Raw genomic sequence first — 11,531 nt, forward strand, 5'->3', positions numbered from 1 at the left:
TACACACACACCTCCCCCCTTCACACACACACACACACACACACACACACACACACACACACACACACCACCACTATCACGTAAGTAGGCCACCACAGCAGAGGGTGCCACACCCTAAGCAGCATGAAGAAAGACTTTTTTTTTACCCATGGGTAAAAAAGTGACAAAGTTTGACCCATCTTCCGCACATAGCCTACTGTAACATAGCCTACTGTAACATAGCCTACTGTAAGCACATGGCCTACTGTAACATAGCCTACTGTAACATAACCTACTGTAAGCATTGCTGCTGCCTTTGGCCAACTAACTATCTTTTTTTGTGAATCTCCCTTGAATCACTTATCTAGTGGGGTTAGGCTCTCAGTACACTGACTACTAAGAGGAAGAGAACATACAGCAAGAAGAACATTTTGTCATCATGAAACTGAAAACTTTTAAACATAAGATGTGGTGGATCTATTGAGCGAAGCCTTCTTCAGATAAACACGGGTTCTCATTCAAGAGAAGCAACAAGCCACTCCTGCAGCAGGACCAGTTTACACTGATTTTTACAACAGCCAAGAGGTGTGGTTAGCCAGGCACCAAGCCAAGTATTCACAAATGTTCAATACAACGTTTATTCTTAATCGATAATAAATGAAAATAATAATATGATTAACTGCAATATAGTCCTTGAATGTAATAGTTGCTACGCAACATAATGAGTTACTACATTGGCCGATCTCAACAACAGGATGCCTTCATCAGTTACATGCTCCTATACTATGCTCAGAACGTCAAACATAACTCCATTCAAATCTCTGGCAATTTAGTGCGGCTTTGCTTAATGGGAAAAACACCAACAACACCATAGCGTGTCTCTCAAGACCCACAACAAATGATAATGCCTACTCTGTACCTCTGCCTATACCCTTCTGTACTTCTGCCTACCGTCTGTATTTCAGCCTACCTATCTGTACTTCAGTCTACCAGTCTGTACCTCTGCCTACCAGTCTGTACCTCTGCCTACCTATCTGTACTTCAGCCTATACCTGTCAGTACTTCTGCCTACCTGTCTATACCTCTGCCTACCTGTCTATACCTCTGTCTACCAGTCTGTACCTCTGCCTACCAGCCTGTACCTCTGCCTACCTGTCAGTACTTCTGCCTACCCGCCTGTACTTCTGCCTGCCTGTCTGTACTTCTGCCTACCCGCCTGTACTTCTGCCTGCCTGTCTGTACTTCTGCCTACCCGCCTGTACTTCTGCCTACCCGCCTGTACTTCTGCCTGCCTGTCTGTACTTCTGCCTACCCGTCTGTACCTCTGCCTACCTGTCAGTACTTCTGCCTACCTGTCAGTACTTCTGCCTGCCTGTCTGTACTTCTGCCTACCCGCCTGTACTTCTGCCTACCCGCCTGTACTTCTGCCTACCCGCCTGTACTTCTGCCTACCCGCCTGTACTTCTGCCTACCTGTCAGTACTTCTGCAGGTCAAAATAAGGCCGATATCCGCTCATTTCCCCACTTCTGTGTCACCTGTGCAGTCACTTAATAGCTCCACCTGGTAAACAAACAAGTCAAATCCTAGCTAGCTAGCTAGCTGCTGAGCAGAAATGGAAATTGGACAATGTATTTTTTTACTGATTTTATTTTATTCATTTATATTTTCGTGATTGGTCGAATACCATCGAACTGAAGCGTTGATTTATTTTTCTTTGGGCGATGACAACTAGCTCTCTTTGAATGTTAATGGGCTGAAGTGCAGCTAACTAGCAGTGTGAGACAGCTAACGTTAGATCAGAACTGTCCATCTCATGACCAAAAGTAAAGACTCACCCAGAACTCGCAGCTGGGTCTCCCCGGTCTCAGTTGTACCGGCAGCCGTCACCACATTGATTTGATAGTCCCCGCTGTCCTTAGCCTGCAGACCGGTGAGGGTCAAGAAGCCATTGGCCTTGTCCACGGACACCCTCCCCTTGTAACCATCGGCCACCTTCTCTGCTGCTACTGAGGTTGCGGTAATGATGGGTATCGGGTTCCCGTCCTCACTGAAAGACCAGATAATGGCGATGGCCGGCAGTTTGAGGTCCAGTCGGGTTTTGAAAGTCACATTTCTCCCCAGAACCCCGTCCACCGGACCGTCCGGCAGGGCGTGTCCCGCACAGGCACAGGTTCCTGAAATGAACAATACCAGTTTCAAGCTGCTTCTCTGTTTTGTTAACCAGTCAAAAGGTATGGATATGTCACTCCCACATCTTTATATGGCCGGTTTTGATTAAGAAAAAGAAAAAATCAAAAATCAAATAACATTTTTCAAAAAATATAATAACTTCTTCTTCCTTGTCACTTCTATAAGGATACTATACAAAACTGCAGGAATGTTATAGCGATACTATATAGGAAAAACCAAATTCAAGGGAAAAAAAACACCATAACGTAAAGTCACTACTGGGCACCACATAGGGTACACTGCAGGGGAATAATACATGACAAGGATACTACAGACAAGGGAACTATAGGCCTATAGCATAGCCTATGAGTATGAGATTGCCTCAAAAAAATTTACCTCAAAAGATTACCTCAAAAAGCATACAGTACTTATAAAGTCATTATTGAGAACCACAGATACACTTGAAGTCGCAATATGACTTTTAACTTCCTCTTATACATATTGTAGTTCCCACAGAAAATATTTTACATTATTTTAGTTTGAATGCAACATTGAGTAAATAGAAAACACCCCTCGGGGGCAACTTGCAGCACACATTTTCCATGAACAAAGTAAGAAACGCGCAGCCAAACAGCACAAACTTCCCCTCCTCACATGTCTGTTGAGTCTGTAACTAAATGATAAATAAACAAAGTATTCAGTTTTACCAATGAGAGAGAGGAGATACAGAAGTGTCTTCATGTTGAGCAGATCCATCAGGACGCTTCAAGTCTTCCCAGCAGGCGACGGAGAGAAATGTGCCACTATGCTGCTTTTAGCAAGACACACCCAGGCTAGGTACACACACACACACACACACACGCGCACACACACACACACACACACACACACACACACAAACACGCGCGTGCTCAGTCTCTTCCTCCCTCCCACACCTCTCACTCACTCATTCATGCACACACATGCATGCTCGCTCTCTCTCTCTCTCTCTATCTCTCTCTCTCTCTCTCTCTCTCTCTCTCTCTCTTTCAAATTCAAATAGCTTTATTGGCAGGAACAAAGAAATGTTGCCAAAGCAGTTGGCGCTCTCTTTCTCACTCACTCACTCACTCACTCACTCACTCACTCACTCACTCACACACACACACACACACACACACACACACACACACACACACACACACACACACACACACACACACACACACACACACACACACACACAAATGGGTGCAAGTCATTGTGGATTACATTGTGATATAGCTCCTAGACAAAGGTCAATGGTTCAAAAACTGATCTGTCATTCACACATTTTTTTCTTTCTTTAGAAACACACACACACACACACACACACACACACACAGAGTCAAAAGTTTGAACACGCCTTCCCATCACTTAAATGACAGAGTGTATCCAAGCATTTGACTAGTACTGTCTGTCTATATAAACACTGTCTAGAGCTGCTGGTATGAAATGCTTTCACTGGTTACACTGCTTGTAACTAGTGCAGCTTTCACTGCACACAGGAGTTGGCTGGGCTTGAAGTCTGTCTGCTCTCATGTGGTATGAGACTGTAATCCATTAGGGGAGATCCGGGACGAATTAAGCACTTTTTGTTTTTTTTGTCATTGTGTAAAGATTGTTTCAGCTGGAGTTACAATATTTTTATGTAAGCAACCTACACATGTCCTCTGGCATTACCAACCGTAGTTTCGTTCCACGGGTCAATACATCAGACGTCATCAGACGGCAACCAGAAGCTGCGCAATGCTTAATTTGTCCCGCAGTGGAGGGACAAATAAAGCACAGGCGGGGGACTAATGTAGCGGTTGTGAAAAAGGCACAAAAACAGCCAGGTAACAATTTTTTTCTGGCATTAACATACAATTCCTTCATCTTTTGGTCATCTAAGAAACTATAAGTATTATGAAATACATTTTAGTAAGTTATATGTTGCTAAAAATATAATTATAACTTATATCTATATATTTTGCTGATGTGATATTTCTTGTCATGTAATAGATTACAATACCATATTAAATATTTACAATTTAGCCAAAATGCACATCCCACTGGTGTCCTACAGGGATTAAATGAAGCATGCCATCGTAATTAAGGGGTACAGTTCACTCACCTGATCAGCAACCACATTTACTGGTAAGATAAGTGTGCTACATTTTTTCTCTAGCAAGTCTAGTGTAGGCTAATAATCATAGGCTATAGAAATACAGGATAACATGCATGACAATAATGAGTTTGCAAAGTTGCAAGGTGAACATTCTTTCTTTTACTTTGGGTTTCAGTTGAAAACATGAATTCAACATTCAAAACAAATATAAAGTGCTTTAATCAAAACATCTGGAACAGTAGCCGAACCAAAAGTGCAAACGCATAAAAAAAAATTCAACATTCAAAATATATAAAACTCCCTGGTTAAGTGATCTTGCTAAAGTGCATTAACTGAATCACAAACATCTGCAACAGTAAAGTGCAAACACATCGAAAAACATTCAAAATATATAAAATTCCCTGGATAAGTGATCTTGCTAAAGTGCCTTAACTAAAGCATAAACATCTGGAATAGTAGCCTAAAGTGCAAAACACATTCAGAACAATTAGTGCACAACTTGGGCTAAAGGCTATAGGCTAAAACAGAAACAGACAACCCTAACCTATTCACAGTTATGGCAAACATATTCAGTGTTTCCCTCAGTGCACTCTTCATGTGCCCACTCTTTGCAGAAGACACACTGGACCCACATCTCACCTGGCCTGGAAGACTGAAAGTTCTCACAACACACAAGGCACTCAGCTTTGTCTTGCTGAAGGCAAGCTTTTTTGGTAGGCCTTGGTGTCTCTGTGGGACAGACTTCCTTGAGCAGCCGCCTCCGTGCTTTTGGAGTCTTCCTGGCTTCCTTTTCCTCCTCCAGGGCTCGCTTGAAAGGAGTGTCCGTGAGGATGGCTGTTGACCGTTGCCTTCTTGGCTTTTGATCGACGTTCCTAGGTCCGGCCTTGGGGAAAGGGCGGAGCGCTTCGGGACTGAAGTCCTCAGAAGTCTCATCAGTGGAGGAGGATTGCAGTGCTGGAGCGGGCTCATGGACAGGCGGGCCACTGGTAGCGCTGCACAATATGCAAGAAATATATTGCGATTATATTGACAGACATTGTTAGGCTACTAGGAATACTAATATTTGCATTTCATTTTCAGTGAAAAAAGATTGGATGCAGCCCTACCTACTGGATGCTGGGGCATTGACAGGCACTGGTGGGCAGTGTGTGGAGGTGTGAGCTGCGCCGCGGCCACGGAGAGGTCGGCCACGGGATGACTGGAGAAGTCGGCCACTGGTAGGGCTGCACGGTAAGCTATGCAAAAAATATCAAGATTATATTAACAGACATTACACAACAATTCTACTGGGAATGTAACATTTTTTATTTATTTTTAGTGAAAAAAAATTGGATGCAGCCATACCCACTGGATGCTGGGACAGTCACAGGCACTGGTTGGCAGCGTGTGGAGGTGTGAGCTGCGCCGCGGCCACGTGATGCTGGGGTGGGGCGCTGGAGAGGTCGGCCACTGGTAGGGCTGAACGATATGCAAAAGATATTGTATTTATATTGACAGTACGTACGTTGCAATACAATTTTAGTGGCAATGCTCATTTACGCATTTCATTTTCAGTGAAAAGAGATTGGATGCAGCCCTACCCACTGGATGCTGGAACTGAGTCCAGAGCTGCAGCTGGATCATGGACAGGTGGAGTAGGCTCCTCCAGCATCGCTGGATCAGGGCGATCTGTGACATATGCAGGCAAGAAATCGATGTCGCTGAAGATGTCTGGGTTACACGGGTAGATCCCAGTGCATCTGAAGCCTGCCATGATGTTAGATGGTGTTGTTGCAGATGTAAGTGCAGTGGTCACAATGGATGGAAGATCGTAGATGGTCATCGTCTTGGCAAAAGACAGCAAAACCACACCTTTTTCCCTTTTTTTAACCAACTGTTAAATTGTATTGTAGAACGCTAATTAAATTTGTAATACAATTTTTAATAAACTGTATCCTATGTTGTAGGCTATATTAAATGTTTAATGTAATTTGTTTAAAATCCCAATATGGAATTCTGGACAAAATAATATCTAACAATAAAAACATGACTAGCCTATCTATAGGCCTGGCCTAATTAGAGAGACAGCCTAGCAGAGAGTCTAGGCATATGATCATCCATTACCTGCTCTCATGTGGTATGAGACTGTAATCCATTACCTGCTCTCATGTGGTATGAGACTGTAATCCATTACCTGCTCTCATCTGGTATATGAGACTGTAATCCATTACCTGCTCTCATGTGGTATGAGACTGTAATCCATTACCTGGAAGACAGTAGACTAGGAGAGGGGACTTGGGGCTAGCAACCCCAACCCATAAAATCACCCATGCTACAGAAACATTGACGAGAACCAAAACAACCCAAAGTCTCCACAGGACCGGAGTGGATGGAGGGTTTTGGTTGATGGCCTATGTTCTTCAGGGAATACTAAGTAAGTAAGTATAAACATACATGTGGATCCCCTTCTAATGCTGTTGTCTACTGTTGTTCAGCGGGACGCTGCTGACACCCAGTGGATATGTGGAAAAATACAGAGAGCCAGAGAGAGAGAGAATCCTTAGTGGATCATGTTTGTCAAACTGAACAGTGGCTCCAGGTGATTCAAAACAGATCTCCAGTCAGATCGTATGCGTATGAGTGTGTGACATTACATTTGAAATGTGTTTGGTGTGATGTTGTTTCTTCCAGGAGCAAGTCTTTTGTCTTCTTTTGACAGCTCGAATCTCCCACACCAGAAACACTGCAGTGTGCATAGCGGACATTGACGCTATTAACGCTAATGAAAACGTAATACAAGCTTTTAACACATTTCCCACACCACAAACACTGTGCCCAGCCCAGCGATTTTATTAACCAAATTGCTCTTGATAGCGGCCATTGAAAATAAATTACTGTAATATATTAACACCAATGAAAACGTAACACAAGCTTTTAACACACAATCGATTTTTAAACATATGTATTTCAAAACATCATTGTAAAATTCAGGGCTTCAGCCAAAGCGTCAATAACAGAGCTCAGCTGACAGTTTAACTTGCAAATGAAAAATGTAAAAAATAAAAAATACAAGCATATCTATCTATACTATAATTTGACTATCGTCTGTCTCTCTGTCTCTCTCTCTGTCTCTCTCTCTCTCTCTGTCTCTCTGTCCTTCGCGTATCTCGAGAACCGTTGGTCGGATCGACTTGAAACTCGGGGGGTGCGCTGATGGCGACCCGACGGAGGGCAGTGCCCTGTTTCCGTGCGATTCGGACGCGAAACACGTTCGATATTTTAATATTTGTCTTCAGTTCTGCTCCTTCAGTTCTGCTCCCTCAGCCCTAAGCCGCAGCTTTAATTAGGGCCGTTCACACCTACTGAGAGAGTAAACAGAGGAACAACCCTGTGTTTAGGGGGGGGCAGCATCTCTCCTCAGGTTCCAATTAAGAGCAGAGGGTGAAGAAATCTACTCCTATGTATTTGCCTGTCAGAATATGCATTTACAAGTCTGTCATGAATAAAATCAAGGGGAAATAATCAGTAGAGCTCAGTTTTTTATGTGGCTATAATGGTAGGCGATAATGAGTCACGCATTCAGAAATAATATCCTCTAGGGCAGGGATACTCAACTTGCTTTGCCCGGGGGCCACTTTTGTGAAATGATAGGAGGCCAGGGGCCAGTTAATAAACAAACAATATACATTTTTCTGTAGCGGATTGTAGTTTTTTGGGGTGTCAGCCGGAGTTTAGTCTGACAATGTTGTGCACATCGGATAGTTAGTTAGGTTAAGTTAAGTACATACATAAGTATAGCGAGCAGACGGCGGTATTTGACAATTTAACTGGAGCTCAGCCAAACTTTATTTCACATTAGTTATTATTGTGAATTAGATTCTAATTCACAATGAAAACTAACGTGAAATTATTAGGAAATGGTCGGGGGGCCACTCTGCACCCTGTCGTGGGCTGCATCTGGCCCCCTAGCCGCAAGTTGAGTATCACTGCTCTAGGGCCACGTCACTTCCGGGAACCCCCATCCTGTGTAAGTAGGGTTGGGAGTGTGCCCTATTGGGCAGTGCAGTGCCCTGTTTTCGTGCAATTCGGCATAGCGCCACCTACTGGCAACATAAAAAATGCTGTTTATCTCAAGAACCGTTCGTCCGATCGACTTCAACTTTGGGGAGTTCGCTTAGGGGGACTCAAGGGAGTGCAGGGAGCTGAATTCCGTGCAATTTGGCATTGTGCCACCTACTGGCAACACAAAAAGCGCTTTATCTCCATAGCCATTCAGCTGATCGACTTCAAACTTGGAGAGTGTGCTGCTGGGAACCTGACATAGAAGAGTGCAGAATGTTGTGCAATTCGGCACAGCGCCACCTACTGGCAACACAAAAAGTGGTTTATCTTGAGAACCGTTCCTCCGACCGACTTCAACTTTGGGGAGTGCGCTGCTCGGACCCCGATGGTGTGCAGTGCCGCATTTCATGCAATTTGGACTTATTCCAGGACTGTTTGTATGTATTTTCTTCACATATCTCGACAACCGTTTGTTGGATCGACTTCAAACTTGCGCTTAGGGGGACCTGACAGAGTGCAGTGTATGTGCGGGGGGGGGGGGGAGCGCCCATGGGGTGGTGCATGGGGTAAAAGGGCACTGCACTAGTCTATCTAATAATTGGACTATCGTCTGTCTATCTCTCTGTCTCTCTATCTATCTCGAGAACCGTTGGTCGGATCGACTTTAAACTCTGGGAGTGCGTTTAGCATGGGTGGACTGAGTGCAGAGCACTGTCTTTGTGCAATTTTGACTGTTATATATTTCAATATGAATAAATTTGTTTTCCATTCTGCCCCACCCCGCCCAAACCCGCCTGAGCATAAACGAATGCTCCTCTGGGTGGAGGGAGGGACTACAGTACAAACAAAACATTGCGTGACGTCACAGGTGAGCCCCCACAACAACACGAAAGAAAAAAGACGAGACCTTACTACTCAGTTTAACTCACTGCTGTTTTGAGCGGACACAGAGACAGACATTTTCACTGCAAAGTACGTACACAACCAGAGAGAGATTCTCAACCAGAGAGAGATTTCTGCCTTCAAACCGGTTAGCATTTTGGGTGAGTTCCAGTGTATTCACGCCTTTATACAGTCTATGATTCACGCTAGCAGTAGCTTTCTGGCTAGCTACTAGCTACGCTAGCTAGGCTTAGCTTATGCTGCCTACACACTAGAGGATTTTCAAATCTTAACCGATTTTAAAAACATGAGAGACCACAGACATAAGGACAATTTCATCAGATTTTAACATTAAAATCGCCTGAATGCACACACTAGACGATTCGGCCAGACTGCGAGACCACACACCAGCCGTTTGAAGTACCGACTCACAGCGATTCCAGCAACTAGACTGTAGGCTGTTTATATCCCACAAAACCGCAATTTTTTCACACAGACAACAGCAGATGGCTCTCCAAACATGCACCGAGCGGCGGGTCCACTTCAAGCAGCGCGGACACCCTCGGAAAATGAGCTAAAACAACGTCCTGTCTGAGAGCTCATATTACAGCATATCCACTCCCTTGAAGCAAACAAACCGCTCGGCACATGTTTGGAGAGCCATCCGCCGCTGTCCACCCTGTTTTAAGCTGTGAGGATGCTGGGAGAGGAGCTACATGGCACTGCTGTTGCCACAACTCGTAGCGCTGCATTAACATCCGGGTATGACCGTCGACGCGTCCCGGTCTGCTCGCTCTCATTGGCTATTGCGGGTTCCGTCGGGAGACAGCCATCGTAAATATCAAACATGTTTGATATGTCCGATTCGAGATCGGGCCGGCTCCAATTCAATCAATAATTTATTGACACCAGACACTTGACAATTATTTTGACAAAAAATCGGTTGAGACTAGCCTCGAATCGGGCCACGCCCCCCCGAGGGGAATCGGGCATTAAATCGGGCCTTTTATCCTCTAGTGTGTGGGAGGCATTAAGCAGAGGCACTGAACAAGAAAAAAACAGACGCGGACACGGACATGGAGACAAATAGATTGAGACAGACAGACGGTTTTCACTGCAAATTAGGCTACACACACAGTGAGACATGTCTGCCTTCAGCCAGCTAGGACACGGAGAGTGCGTAAAACGCTCTCCTACTTTTTTAATTGAGAGATGCAGAAATTGTATGCCTGCCTAACATACTGTTGCAAGACACTGAGGCGTTATATCATCACACTCTTTAAGGCTGAATTATGCTCACCCTGCCGTGAAGGGCGCGGGGGTGGAGCGAGGGGCGGGCGCGTCATATGATGTAAATTTGTTGGGCGTGGTTAAGCGCTAGCTCCAGCGGCCGCTTGCGTTCTGCCTGATTTTTTTCCTCACAGCGCGAGCTTCTCTCCAAACATGGCCGTACTTGAACCATTGAGCCCTGAACACTGAGCTGTGTTTTCGCCACATTTCTTGACCCATGTGGTAGGCTATAAACTTAGATTTGCAACTGTTCGTTTTTAGTCATTTCACCAAGTAAATGTGTTGTGTTGAGAGCATTATTGAGAGAGATTAAAAGCAGCACAGAGTACTAGGCTATCAGGGCTGAGTAGTAAAAACGGCTTTCAGTAAAAACAAGTTTGGTGAGTCCTTCATGTGCTGATGTGCGGTCGTTTGAGAGTGAAAGCGCACTCAGTACTGCACAGCGTTTCATTGCGACTTTTCACGGGTTGTTTTCACCGTTGTACAATGCACACAATACATGCTGATCACTTTCTGAGTATAATGGCATCTGCCCCAGCGCGAGGTCTGCACGGTGACTCACGGAGACTCGCGGGGCCCCACCCCCACGGAGCTTTGCTCGAGCATAAGAGCACCTTTATGCACCTGAACAGACCCACCAAAAAGTCACAGTATCAAAACCACTAAGTTTTGCCGTCATACCTTCCCCACGGTATCAGCTGTTTCCCCCTGAGAGAGAAAGTGCCCAGAGTGCAGTTACGTGGCCCCTCCCCCCCAGCTGCCCAGTCTCAGCAATCAGTGTATCATTGTGTTTACACCCGTGCATAGGCTATTGTAATTCAACGTGATAATGGCTGCTGAAGGAAAATCCCCAGAACATTCCCCCGGGCCCCCGTCGAAAAAGACAAACTCTTCCGCGGTGTGGGAATATTTTGTTAAAAGCAGGGATGGCAAGGGGGGATTAGAGAGGGCAATACCTCAAACATGAATCAGCACATCTGCAGGAACAACACCCGTCCTTATTTGTCAAATTCAAGGTAAACGTCTTGCATAATCATACAT

The 11,531-nt window shown here is 44.9% G+C and overlaps 1 protein-coding gene across 1 annotated transcript in view; it reads right to left on the reverse strand.

Moving 5' to 3' along the window:
* LOC310784794 (cell adhesion molecule CEACAM20-like) overlaps nt 1–2,976 on the reverse strand; it is a 59,176-nt gene extending 56,200 nt beyond the window's left edge. Inside the window, exons 1-2 of the mRNA XM_083645842.1 lie at nt 2,857–2,976; nt 1,816–2,154 (exon numbers count right to left, since the gene is read on the reverse strand). Coding sequence (XP_083501968.1) covers nt 1,816–2,154; nt 2,857–2,905 — 388 coding nt within the window. The 5' untranslated portion in view covers nt 2,906–2,976. The remainder of the gene's footprint in view (nt 1–1,815; nt 2,155–2,856) is intronic.
* Nucleotides 2,977–11,531: the final 8,555 nt, after the last annotated feature.

The sequence above is a fragment of the Poromitra crassiceps genome (assembly GCF_964638095.1).
Source record: "Poromitra crassiceps genome assembly, chromosome: 11".
Classification (NCBI taxonomy): Eukaryota; Metazoa; Chordata; class Actinopteri; order Beryciformes; family Melamphaidae; genus Poromitra; species Poromitra crassiceps.